General features: G+C 27.3%; 1 protein-coding gene and 1 long non-coding RNA gene across 2 annotated transcripts; both read left to right on the top strand.

Moving 5' to 3' along the window:
- Positions 1-1,974: 1,974 nt before the first annotated feature.
- LOC109788033 (uncharacterized) lies at positions 1,975-2,668 on the top strand. Its single transcript, XR_002238665.3, has 2 exons — positions 1,975-2,413; positions 2,501-2,668. It is a non-coding gene; the product is annotated as an uncharacterized LOC109788033 (long non-coding RNA).
- A 9,803-nt stretch (positions 2,669-12,471) lies between these two features.
- Positions 12,472-13,816, top strand: LOC109788035 (uncharacterized protein At2g39795, mitochondrial). The gene is made up of 3 exons (XM_020346670.2): positions 12,472-12,797; positions 12,919-13,256; positions 13,373-13,816. The coding sequence occupies exons 1-3, from the start codon at positions 12,534-12,536 to the stop codon at positions 13,530-13,532; spliced, it is 762 nt and encodes a 253-aa protein (XP_020202259.1). The 5' UTR covers positions 12,472-12,533; the 3' UTR covers positions 13,533-13,816.
- Positions 13,817-14,120: the final 304 nt, after the last annotated feature.

The following is a 14,120-nucleotide window of genomic DNA, read 5'->3' as shown; positions in this document are numbered from 1 at the left end:
ACAAGGCTTAGGAGAATAATTAATAGCCATAAGAAACATGTCTCTGAAGGTGTTAGCTCTCTTATCCTCTTCCAATCTCCTAGTCATGGACCTAGTGATAGGTCCCACATGAAGCTCTAAGAATGGTCCTCCATCATAATGGTAGGATTAAGATAATACACACAAAATCTTGCATTTTAATTATAGTGTTGTTATTATAACTGTGATGAGTAAAGAAAATATGATATATTAATTGGCATAACATTTAATAAGAAAATAATTTTAAGTATACTTTTATTATTATGTATTGTACTCCATGTGAAAGGTAATTGGTTTTAATGACGCATTAATGAGTATTTAAAATATTACATTTATTGATTGACTATTTTACATTTATATATCATATTTATAAATTTTAAAAGTAAAAGTATTAATTTGAAATTATTTATTTATTATTTGTAATTGCTATTTTTTTTAATAGAGAATTATAATTTCTTTTCATCGAGTTGATTTTTATAAAGATAAAATGGTACTATTTTTAATTGCGACTCTATTCAAGACGAGAATCAATTTTCAATTCTTAACTAAAGAACATAAGTGTCAAGTCACTTGAGTTAAAATCTTTTAATATCATTTTTAATTATCGAGTGGATATATTTGATAATGTTTCACAAATTATTAATATATAATTTATCACTGATATCATAATTATAATATATATATATATATATATATATATATGATAATTTTATGTATATTACATGATAATAGAAAAATTATTTATCTTGTCAAAAAAATTAATAACCAATAAACAAATTAAATAATGGATAGAAATATATTTTAACAATTAATTATACATGATTAGGGATTATATCTAGGTAGTGTTGTTTTGTCCTTAAATTTAATATATATATATATATATATATAATATTATATTTTATGATACAATATTAGTTTTTTAATAATATAATTTTTTTAAAAAAATTAATATTTGAGACAATAGATTAGTCTTATAAAGGAGACTAAATTTTTTAAAAAATTTAGCAGAAGTTTTTACAGGTTCGCCGGGGAAATATGTTGGTCCTAACTAAAATAACAAGAGTTTTTATCCGAGGATTTTCCGACAGTAGGTGCTCTATTCAGCAATACGGGATGTCCAAGTCTTATGATAAGCACAAAAGATAATAATTTATTAATGAATGAAACATAAAATAACTATATATATAAAGTCTTAGAATAGTGGATTTAAGCCTAACTAAACCTTATAAAACTGGCTTGTAAGATGAGGGTTGCTTTTCACTTATATACTATTGGGCTTGATATGTGGATAAATGGTAGGTGGCCCTTTTTTACTGATCTAGGATTGACTGGACTTGAATACACTCCCTCATACTCATGGTACATGTATCAATGAATGGTAGGTGGCCCTTTGCTCGGGACTTGAATACACCCCCTCATGCCCATGGTGCATGTATTAATGGTAGGTGGTCCATTTTTAAGAATCTAAGATAACTCTGATACCATCTTAGAATAGTGGATTTAAGCCCTTTGCTCGGGACTTGAATACACCCCTCATGCCCATGGTGCATATATTAATGGTAGGTGGTCCATTTTTAAGAATCTAGAATAACTCTGATACCATCTTAGAATAGTGGATTTAAGCCCTTTGCTCGGGACTTGAATACACCCCCTCATGCCCATGGTGCATGTATTAATGGTAGGTGGTCCATTTTTAAGAATCTAGGATAACTCTGATACCATATTAGAATAGTGGATTTAAGTCTAACTCAATCCTACAAAATCGGCTTATAAGATAAAGGTTGTTTTCCACTTATATACTATTGAATTGCCTAGTCTCTAGTCAATGTGGGACTTAAATTATTCTCAATATAAAGAATTGTCTAAAATGTCTTTAATTTGGGGGAGGATTATTTTATGATAGTAAATTAAATTTCTTATTTTATGGTAATGATATATTTTTTATACATAAAAAAAAATTCTTCCTCCACAAGTGCATATTTTAGTACGCGTGTATTCCATGCTTATAAATTGATGTTTACTTTTTTGTGAAACACTGATACAAGAACTTAACATAACATCTATACAAAATTTTGGGATCATTTATAAAAGATTTGAAAAATAGTTATGGCAAAGAATGAGATGAAAACTACTGGGTTTGTGATTATGATCATCGCCATGTTTTGTTTCGCACAAGCTAAATACAATTATTCACTTGTGCAAGTTGAGTCAAACTATGACTCTTTTAAATTATCCACATGTAAAATTAGATGCGCAATACAATGTGCACTTTATAGACCATATAAATTGTGTGTGAAACTTTGTGAAGTACAACATTGTCATAAAATGTTTGTCGATGCTATCTACAATTGTATTAGTAGTTGTGACTTGATCAAACCGGTTGACATTAATATTGGTAATTTTAAAAGTTTTATAATTATTTTTTATATTTGAGTTAATTATATATGTTTTACATGTTTTAATAATTGACTTTACTTGTTAGATGATCGTGGTCGTCTTCCAGTTCATGCGGTGGATGCTTGCTTGAGAAAGTGTCAAAACAAGTAATAATGTTACAAGAATGTTAAAGAAATGGTTGTTATGAGAAACAATGTTTAGCCAATAAAGGTGTTTATTGAAATACTTCAATCTTGAGCTTAATTTGATGATATACTTTTTTATTATCATCTATCTCAAAGGTCCAAGACTCAATAATGAAAAGGTAAAATAATATTTATGAATACTTGTTATAAGTAACATCTTTTTTTATAGACATTTTTCAATTATTTCGCTTCATTTTACTTACGTTCCTTTCACACATTTTTTACAGACATCTTTTGACTCGCCTAACTCGATCATTCTTTAATATTTTTATGTGATTCTTTAATTTAAACTATAGTCCCAAATGCCTACTTTATAACCTAACAATCATAGTTTAATTTCATTAATTACACATAAATAAATTGCATAAAACCAAGGTATATTCTTACCAAAAATTTTCAAAACAAAACACAACTCACACCCAAACTCTCTTTTTCCCATCCAATCGGTAAAAAACATAGATTAAAGGCTAATACTGTTCTATTATACTATTAATTACTCAAATCTAACCTCAATTTCACATATTCATGCAATTAACATCCCTTTTCACTTTGCTCTATAAACAATGATTTCTTACAAAAAATTATAGACACATAAATTCTCAAAGAATTCAAATTATATAAAATTAATTATAATTAAAACATATAATGAACATAATTACATACTCATATCAACTTCTCATGCAATCACCAAAAATGGATTCCCTTAAGATTCTCATGGGAACTCATGGGCAATTCAAGATCCACAAAATTAGTTTAACACACAAAATTAAACATACATACTACTTAATATTATCAATTAGAGTAATGGAGAATTATATAGAATACAAAATTTTTAAAAAATAGATACAAATTGGGTTTCCTCCTCATACAATATGTTAGAGAAAAAGATACACACTAAAAGGAGAGTTGAATAGTATATATCAAAAACTCGCATTTTTTAGGTGCAGTGAAGTAGTATAAGTTTTGATAGACGAATTACTAGAAAGTAATTAGATGAAAGAGCACAAATCTTTTATACTGGTTCATCTCAATCACAGAGACTACATCTAGTTCTCAATCCAACCAGATTGAGTTCCACTATCTTTTTCAAGATACAAGTATTCTTTCAACAAACCACTTCTGACTTAACCTATTTAGTCTTTGTCTTGCCTCTTCAAGCAACTACCCAAGTATCCTTTCAAAAAGCCTCTTCAGGCTAAATCATCAAGTATTATTTTCAACAAGCCTCTCTAAGCTAAATCACCAAGTATTATTTTCAACCAAGTATCTATAGGCTTAAACACTAAGTATTCTTTTGAACAAGCCTGTCTAGGCTCCACCCTTACAAATGAATTTGAAAAGAGTTACAGAGATAGTTTCGTCTCTTCTAAACGTGATGCTATAAAACTTAAGCACAAAATATTTTACAAAGAACTATATAAGATCTAAGAATTTGAAGAACTTCTTTGTAGTATACAAATTTCTCAGTAAGTATTGATCTTTTATTTATGTTACTTCAAGTTCTGTTCTTCTTGTCCCCTCCTCTCTTTTTTGTTGTTTGGAGATTACTACAAGAAATTTTAAAATTATAGACGACCAAAATCCGTGGTTAATTCAAAAAATCTGTAGGTAACACTTCATTTCCGATGGATTACAGACGGAAAATAATCTGTTGGTAAATTGCTCGTATGAAATATTTACCGACGAATTATAATCCGTGGGTAACTTTCTGACGAAATAACCCACGAATTTTATCCGTGGGTATTGTTGATAATATTTTTAAAAAATCATTTTGAAATTATATTAAATAACATCCTTATTTAGTGCAACATCCCTCATATCTGACATTTCAGCAGTTCCAATCCACAACACTTCACACAACTCCTCGTTGGTCAGAACCCTCTATGGGTAACCCTTTTTGAGATATTCGTCCGCTTTTAGGATCAAAGATTGACCCCACAAACCCCACATATCAACACAAGACAGCGTGCCTTGTCGTCATTTGCGCATTTTTCTGGAAAACTTCCCAGAAGGTCACCCATCCCTAAATTACTCTATGTCAAGCACGCTTAACTGTAAAGTTCTTAAGGAATAAACAACCAAACAGTAGATGCATCTCATTGGTATAAATAGTACAAATTAATTCATTTAAGTCATCTTCAACTATACAATCGCATACTTGTACAATCTTTGGATCCTCTCATTCTAGTATATTTCAAGAATTACAATATAATATAATACTATAATTTTTATCTAAATTAAAAAATATTAATATTTTAGTCTGTGTATTTCACAAGTTACATTTTTATTACATATAATTAAAATTTATAATAAATTATATATAAAATTAAATATTATAGTTAAATCAATAAATCATATTTAAAATTTGTATAAACATATATTAAATGAAAATTAGTAACTAATCAAAGAATAATTAACTTCTATATATAAAGCACAAATGTCTTTCTTGTGCCATAACGTTTTTAGAGACTTTTCTTTAACTAGAAGAATTTTATATATATTATAATTTTTTTTATCTAATTTAGTTTTTATTTATCATTATTACTTATAAATTAATTTTATTATTTTTAACATAAATTATTAATAAAAAATAATTACCCACAGTTTTATCCATCGGTAATTACCCACGAATAATTTCGTGGGTAATTACCCATGGATACATCCATGGATATTTATCTAATTTAATTTTTATTTATTATAATTACTTATAAATTAATTTTATTATTTTTAACATAAATTATTAATAAAAAATAATTACCCACGAATTTATCCGTGGGTAATTATCTAATTTAATTTTTATTTATCATAATTACTTATAAATTAATTTTATTATTTTTAACATAAATTATTAATAAAAAATAATTACCTATTCGTGAGTAATTATCTAATTTAATTTTTATTTATTATAATTACTTATAAATTAATTTTATTATTTTTAAAATAAATTATTAATAAAAAATAATTACCTACGGATACATCCGTCAATAATAACGTCAGTAATTTCATGAGTATTATTGATAATATTTTAAAAAAATCATTTTAAAATTATATTAAATAATAATCTTGTTTTATTAAAAAAAAATATAGTTCAAAATTGGTAAAATTATTATAAATATTAAGAAATTATTTTTAATTTTAGACTATCATGCATCAATATCATTTCACTAATTATATATTTCTCAATTTAAATAAAATTAACTATATAATATTAAATATATTGATAGTAAATTATTATTTTATACTATCATTTAATTATAAATTTTATATATATAATAGTTGGTATGGTAAATTAATTAGCATGAGAAAATTAGTTAAGTATTTAAGAATTTAATTTGTTAATATTTTATCATTAAAATTTTTAAAGTTACTGATGAATTTTTTTTATTTTCTACAAACAATTTTTTAGACAGATAATCCATGGGAAATATCTGTCTAAAACATCATAATTTACCCATGAAAAAAATCCGTGGGTAAACTTCATCTGAAATTTTAGAAGAAAAAATTCTGTAGGTAATATCCGTCAGAAAAATCCATCGATAATGTCATTTTTTAGATGGATATTTATCCGTGGAAAAAAGTCCGTCGGTAATAAGTATTTTTTTGTAGTGGATTGATCATTTTATAGTAGTTTTGAAGTAGATGACCATTTCAACAACTTTGAGTTGAATATTTATTTTTCTTTTTGAGTTGCTTCGTTTGTCTTTTCTTCAAGATTAGAGAGAAAAAGTAAATTAGTCATTGATGCAAGCATTTAATGTTTTGCATGAAGATGTCCATCTTTTATCTAATCTTGACAACTACTTATTATCATTTCGTTTAGGTGAGACAAAAAATAGTGGTTGAATAAGAGCAATGCGACATGTTCAAAACTCCTGTTTGCTTTTCTGTTATTTCTGAGATCTTTATCTCTCTCTCTAACGCATTGATTTTACTTTCCAGTATTACCAATTTTTGAGAATGTTTTCTCGTTCGATCTGTTAAGGAATAAAATATTTAATGCACTTAAAAGATAACTTGGAGTCATAACACGAAATAAATGTAGGATTAACTTAGATTGTTGTACTATGTCTGGTGAAACATTTAATAAAAAGTGAAATTTAAATGAACATTTATTACTAAGTATTGTTGGAAGGATAATGAGTTGTAATATTGTCATTAATGAGTATTTGAATTTATGCATTCATTAATTGGTTATTTTAAATTCAATTATTATATTTTGAAATTTGAAATTTGTAAAAAATATTGCATAATACACTCTCCTGTCGTTGTGAATATTGTCTTAGGGGAGTGTATTGATTTAAGATTTTGTAGGATTTTAAAAGACTTTTTTTTAGTAAAAAAGTCCATTGGTATTCAATCAGGATTTTATGTCACTTAAAAACAATCTAGTGGTATTCAATCTGGATTTTCAAGATTTTTTAAAGAGTTCATTAAAATTCATTGGTATTCATTTGAGATTTTTTATAACTTAAAAATAATCCATTGGTATTTAAAAATATAAGGATTTTAAAAGATTTTTGTGTGAGAGGGATTTTGAAGGACTTTCTAGTGTTATCTATAAATACCAAATTCATAAAACAATTTCATCCAAACCCATCGGATTTTGAAGGATTGTTTGAAGTGACTTTTCAAGATTTTTCAAGTGAATTTTTCATCTTTTTTTTATGCTCTTGTCTTCTCCATTTTTTCTCTGCTAATAATACTGCACTATTGTTCATTGCTCATATATAATATTGTAGTACTATTCTCATCCCACTCCCCTATTTTGTGAAACTCTGATATGTAAATAATAGTGTTATTGACTTGCTCTATTTTTCTATTGGTTTTCTTTAATTGACTTGCTTTATTTTATTCTATGTATTTGAATTTGTTTTTTTTATATAACACAAAAAAATGCTTGAAATTTCAAATTTTAAGTAGTAATTTTTTTATAATACACGTCAAGAAAAGAAAAAGGTGAAAGATGAAAATGGATCTTAGTTGGGGGAAGAACCCTCTCAGCATAAAAACTGCGATCTCTCTCCTTTCCTTAAGTTTGTTACTCTTATCCCTCATCCTTTTATGACTCAACAATTATTTTATTTTTTTTACTATGAATTTTTTTTTATATTGTGAAATTAGGACTTTTTTATATTTTAAAAAAATTAACATAAGACATTGCAATATCTAATTTTTTAAGGTTTAGGATTTATGTCTTCATTAGCTTATTTTTTAAAAGAGAAAATATTGTTAAAATATTTGTTAGAATAATTTACATTTATAAATATCGTTAAAAATTATCATTTAATATATAACTAAAATAATATATATATATATATATATATATATATATATATTCTTTATATCTAAATGCTTATTCTTTAAATAATAATAATAATTATTATTATACTAATATTATATATATTGCATATATAATTAGGTAAATATTTTTTTTGTGGATTGTGGATTTCCTAATCGATGCCAAATTTTAGCTCCATTTTGAGGTGTAAGATATCATCTACAAGATTTTGCAGGTCAAGGTAATGACCCTGAAAATGAGAAAGAATTGTTTAATCTTCGTCATGTATCTTTAAGGAATGTGATCGAGAGAATATTTTGTATTTTTAAATCAATGTTCACAATTTTTAAGTCAAAACCTCCATTTTTATTTAAGACACAAGTAGAACTTGTGTTAGTATGTGCAGCACTACATAACTTTCTACATAAAGAATGACGTTATGATGAATTTCCAATTGAAGCGGTGGATGAACCTTCATCTTTAACGTTACCAATTAATGAAGATCATACTTTTGAACCTATTATTCAAACCCAGGAGCAAGAGCGAAAAGACGTTAATGCTTGGAAGACTAATATAGTTATGGATATGTGGGTGAATACTATTTAAGAGGATAAGATATTATGGAGAATTATTATTATTATTATTTATCTAGACATTATTATTTTTTATTATTTTAGTCTTTGACTCTTTTTAAATTTGAATGTATGAAATTGTTTTTGAAATCTTATCAAATGTCAAAAATCCACGAAAATTCTACAAAATTCACAAAATCCCACAGAATCCATTAAAATCCTGATTTAAAAGTCTTACAGAATCCATTAAAATCCTGATTTTAAGTCTTGTAGAATCCTGCAAAATCTTAAAAGTCATGAAAATCCTGCAAAGTCTTTTAAAATCTGCAGGATTTTTTTTAACTAAAAAAGTCCTTTAAAATCCTAATCCAATACACCCCTCTTAGATTTTGTTATACAAACCAAAAAAAGTAAATAATAGATGAAGAGAATAATAATTTTACAAAATTAACTTGATCACTACATTTGTCCTTAATTATAAAATCCTTTCAACTAAATTACACCCTTAAATTTCTCAATAATTTAAACCACTTTTACAAAATTAACTTTCTCTCTTTTCACTTAATTATATTTCACCTAATTAATTAATGTTTGGAAGAGGGGAATATCTACGTGTCTATATATCTTATCCAATCCAAATAGAGAGTTTTTATCCAAATACTTTTAAACATTTATTATATTTTGCCTAAAAAAATTGTTTATTAAATAATAATATTTTAGAGAAAATATAATTAATATAATTAAAAATCAAAAGAGAGTTTTATAAAAAATTAAAAAAGAACAAGCAAAAAAGTAAAAATGATCTTATATATAATGCAACATTGTGTTTTTCTAGTGTTTTAATTGTGATATTGTGTTGTTATACATTCAACTAAAAGATATTTTACAACACAAATTAGGAGTTTAAGGGCTTGATCCTATCAAATCAACTAACAACATTATGTTTTTAGATTAGCTAGATCAACAACTAATTTGGATAAAAATCTACAATATCGTACAATTTCCTAGATTTTGCCACTTAAACTATGAAAGTTTAGTATTCTTGTAAGGGTAGGACAACTTGGTTTTGAGCCTACCACGACCTTAATATGAATAACTAAGTCTCTTATGAGATTATTTCATTGATCACCCTCCAAATACTACGTCCCTATCGATACTTAGGGATTTTGACCCCTAACCTTTTACCTTACTCGGTTTGGTCACTTTGTACACATATGACTCGACTTGACCCTATATGAATCAACATTTAATCGCTTTATAATTAGTATAGTTTGATATAATTCCTATATTGCGGTCACTTATAGTTAGTATGACTCAACCTTGTCCCCATACTGCATCAACTAAGGTCCTAAAGGAGACTTAACAATCCACTTCAAGAGTTAACTTCTCAAGAAGGGTTTTCAATAATAGAGCTCGTCGAGCACCACAACACCATATATTCACAATGAGATACTCAACTTTTAAATAACATTTTTGTCTATTCCTAAGTCAAACAACACAACTCAACATAATGCCTTAAGCATTCTCAATGCTACACAACTATACAACATTCCCACATTCATCATTCCACAATTTTTAACTTTCAAATTGATCAACTTGAATCATCATCATACATATACATCGTCATAGATCAATATCCAAAATGAGCATTATAAGTGAGCCATCAAAGAATACTTGAACGACCTCACTTGCTCTCTTTAAGTGACCCCCATGTGTACTTTAAGCGATTACATGGATCCAAAAATGAACACAACTCAAGAATAACATAACAACTCTAGAAATTCTCTCATCTGACTACAAGATTCATAGATGCAACTCAAAAATAGTCATTTACTATCATCATACAACTCAAAAACAAAATAAAATGCTACATGCAACCATCAAATGCATTAGGATCATTACTTTCTTTATTCTTCACCAAGAACACCAAGTTTTATCCTTAATCTCAACATTAATGCTTACCAGAGTATGAATCAACACGACAAAAACACTATACACAACTTAGAAAATCAAACTACAAGCTTCCTTTACCTTAATTACTCCATAAAGCAAGGAAGAAGGGAAGATATTCAAGAACCCCAAACTCATCTACAACGACTTCTCTCTAAGATTTTCAACTCTTCAGCTTGAATCTCAACTTCTACCACACCAACTAACGATTATGAGAAGAAATAGATTTTCTAGTTGAATCATATCAAAGATCGGACTTCATTAGCTCTAAAGTACTTCTCTTTAACTTCTTTATAAAATTTTAGGGTTATAAACTTATGAATTTCATTTGTCAAAATCCGCCTTATATATTTCAACTCTCATCGAACCAACTCTTACACAGTTAAACTAAAAATAAACAAATAAACAAATAACAAAAAATTCATTTCTTAATCACATATATCAAAGTATACATAATTAAGAAAAGTCTATTGTTACAATATTAATAGATAAGTCTTGTATGATTAACGAGCCCATTGATACACAATTTTTTTTACATAAATTTCTCATCAAATTGTTTCTGATGGGAGAAGTAGAATTTAGGGCTTGTTTGGTTTAGGTATTTTTTTGTTTCATTTTTAAAGAAAACATAAAATAACACTGAAAATATTTTTAAAAGAAGCTATATTTTAAAAACAAAATTACACCATTTTCGATGTTTTCGAAAACGCTCATATGAAAAGGTGGTGGCAAGTTATAATTATTTGATCCTTTCCTGTTTACATGTGAAGTTCTTTGTCAATTTTCTGTCAGTTTATTTGCAACACTACTTAGTACACTTATTCTTATATTTGTTTATTTGCTCATAGTTTCATTCCATTTTTTTTTTGGCACCAGTATCACAGTAAAATGCATTTTTAAAGATAAATTGTACTATTATATTTATATATTTTATTTTATGATTCTTAAAATAAAATCTTAGTTATATTTTTATTTACTTTTAAAAATTTATACCTATTAATGAACAAATACATTTTATTAATTGCTTTTTTCTTATTTTTTTTATTTGACATGTTCATCTTTATATATTAAATAAAATCGACCATCTTGCCTGATAATGTTATTAATCTTTTTTAATGAAAGAGTTTTTAAGCATTTTCTTTTTAAATTTTTTAAATTTTTATTTAATTTTATTTTTATTTATTATATTTATTTAAAAATTAAAATTTAATATTTTAAAGTAAATAATTAATAAATAATAATAATTTTATATTATAATATAAATTATTTATCACATATCTAAGATATATTTCTATGTTTAAAATATTTATTTATATATAATTTATTATAAATTTTGATTATATATAATCATGCTAAAATACTAGTTTATCTTTAAACTGATAATACTTATTTATAATTTTTTAAATTACTCACTCGCTGCAATAAACAAAAAAAAGTCAGTTACCTACTTTTAAATCTCAGTTTTTACGGTCATCTTCTAAAATCTCTCAAAAATAAAGACAGAGGTATGAAGTGTCGTTTTCGTACTAATAAATAATAATAATTATATTAAAAGTTATTAAACTAAACACATTTTCAAAATTTTTATTTTTGAAAAATAGAAAACAAAAACTAAACATATTTTTTAATTTTCAAAATTTAAAAATGAAAATGATTTAAAAAAAAAAATAAAAACAGAAAATATTTTCACAAACCAAATAGTCCCTGACATTTCCAAGTTCATTTTTTTTAATGTGATAAAATTTTTACGTTAACCTTATTTATTTATTTAATTTAATATAATAATTTTTTATAACAAGCAATATTATATATATTTTGAAAAAAAAATTTGATTAAGAATTTCTTACGATTGTCATCAATCATGATTTTTCTAATGTATGGAAAAAAAAAATACCAGTATATCAAACACCTCCTAATTCAACACGAGGCTTCTAAATTTTGCTACAAACACCCCCCTAAATTGGAAAATTAAAATTTTTCCATAGCCGTTCTAGGGGTGACCCATAACACTGGCCCAGATTAAAAAGCTGGGCCTTAAAATAGGTTACGTGATATAAAGTTGAATGCGTGGAAAATTATCCCAAGCCTCCTCTTACATCGTAAAACCCTAGTAAAACCCTTGTGTGTTGGGAAATGGCGTTCAACTCGATTCTTCGCAAGTCGGGTTCTTTTGCAAGGGCTCTTGCTGTCGCGGGTCAATTGACGAAGAATAACCGCCCGGGTCATCGTACTTTGCTCCTCACCGTCATCAACCAGCACCATCACAAGGATTCGTTTTTTCCGAGGTCTCACTTTTCTTCTGTAGCTTCCAAGAAGAAACCAACCTCCGATGAGAATCTTCTCCGAGTCATCGAATCCGAAATCGAATGCGCCCAGGACACCGATGATCACGGCGCAGTAAGTCCTTTTTTTTTTTTTTTTTTTTTTTCCAATTCATAAATAGCGATGATGATGGTTATTTTTTTCTTTATAATGTGATAAGTAGGGTTTACTTGGTGAAAGTTGAATTTGTTGATAGGTTGAAGAGGTTCCGAGTAATTTTCCCTTTAAAATTGTTGATAGTCCCGGGCAGCAGACTATAACACTTGAAAGGACGTACCAAGATGAAGAAATTAAGGTAGAGGTTCACATGCCTGATTTGGTCACTGGGGAAGAAAATGATGAAGATAACGATAATGAGAGTGAAAGAGCTTCTCAATCAAGCATTCCACTTGCAGTTAGTGTTTATAAGAGGGGTGGACCCTATCTAGAGTTTAACTGTGTGGGTTACCCTGATGAGATTGTTATTGACAGCTTGTCTATTAAGAATCCTGATCTTGCTGAGGATCAAATAGCTTATGAGGGGCCAGATTTCCAGTACGCCATTCTTTCTGTGCAACTCTTTGGAAAAAAAATAAATTAAAACTTAGTTGTTGTTGTGGTAAGGTCTTGTTTGTTTGACTGAATTTCTTCTGTTTTAATGTCTTATGCAGGGACTTGGATGAGAATCTACAGAAGTCTTTTCACAAGTATTTAGAAATCAGAGGAATCAAACCCAGCACAACAAATTTCCTGCATGAGTACATGATCAACAAGGACAGTAAAGAGTACTTGGTATGGCTGCAAAAACTCAAGAGCTTTGTTCAAGCATGAGCTTACACATCTCTTTATGTGCTTACGCGGTCGTTTGAAGATAGGATGCAGAATACTTATTTTTTGTCTTATTACTTGCGTATGCATTCGAAGGAAAAAAAATACCCAGAGATTTTGTTATTGTGGTTTAGCTGTAGCTCCTATTAGTCATTGAAGGTAGCTCACGTTTGAAAAATGCTTGGTTAATTTCATGGATAAAATTTAAAAGCATTATTTTAAATGTTTTTAGCACTGCTGTTGTTCAGTTAAAAATAAAGTTTTACCCAAGTGTTGTATTGATTTTATTTATCTATTCCCTTTCCTGTGGTGCCTTGTTAAAAATTAAAATAACACCTGACGCCGGGATTTACGTGAGATTTAGCTAAAAACAAGCATTTGCTGTATGTTGCGTCCCACGGTGCCGACGAATCCTTATTTTCCTTTCCATTTTGAGCAAATTTCTTTTAGAAACGTGCCAATTCTCAAGTTGGTGGTAAATAACCGATTAATTTCCTCCAACTATAATTAGTAATTGCTTTTTGTATTTTTATTTTAAATCAAAGTATAATAAATTACTACACATTAGGACGTTATGCACCGTCGGTTTGC

The sequence above is a fragment of the Cajanus cajan genome, chromosome 9 (genome assembly GCF_000230855.2).
Source record: "Cajanus cajan strain Asha chromosome 9, NIPB_CcT2T_4, whole genome shotgun sequence".
Lineage (NCBI taxonomy): Eukaryota > Viridiplantae > Streptophyta > Magnoliopsida > Fabales > Fabaceae > Cajanus > Cajanus cajan.
Note: the sequence above shows the minus strand (reverse complement) of the source record. Positions and strands in the feature narration are given on the sequence as shown.

What these genes read in the sequence shown, in the direction of transcription:
- LOC109788035 (XM_020346670.2), top strand. Translation starts at nt 12,534, where the DNA reads ATGGCGTTCAACTCGATTCTTCGCAAGTCGGGTTCTTTTGCAAGGGCT. An exon ending in ACACCGATGATCACGGCGCA is followed by an intron (nt 12,798 to 12,918) that starts GTAAGTCCTTTT and finishes ATTTGTTGATAG; the next exon opens with GTTGAAGAGGTTCCGAGTAA. An exon ending in TATGAGGGGCCAGATTTCCA is followed by an intron (nt 13,257 to 13,372) that starts GTACGCCATTCT and finishes TGTCTTATGCAG; the next exon opens with GGACTTGGATGAGAATCTAC.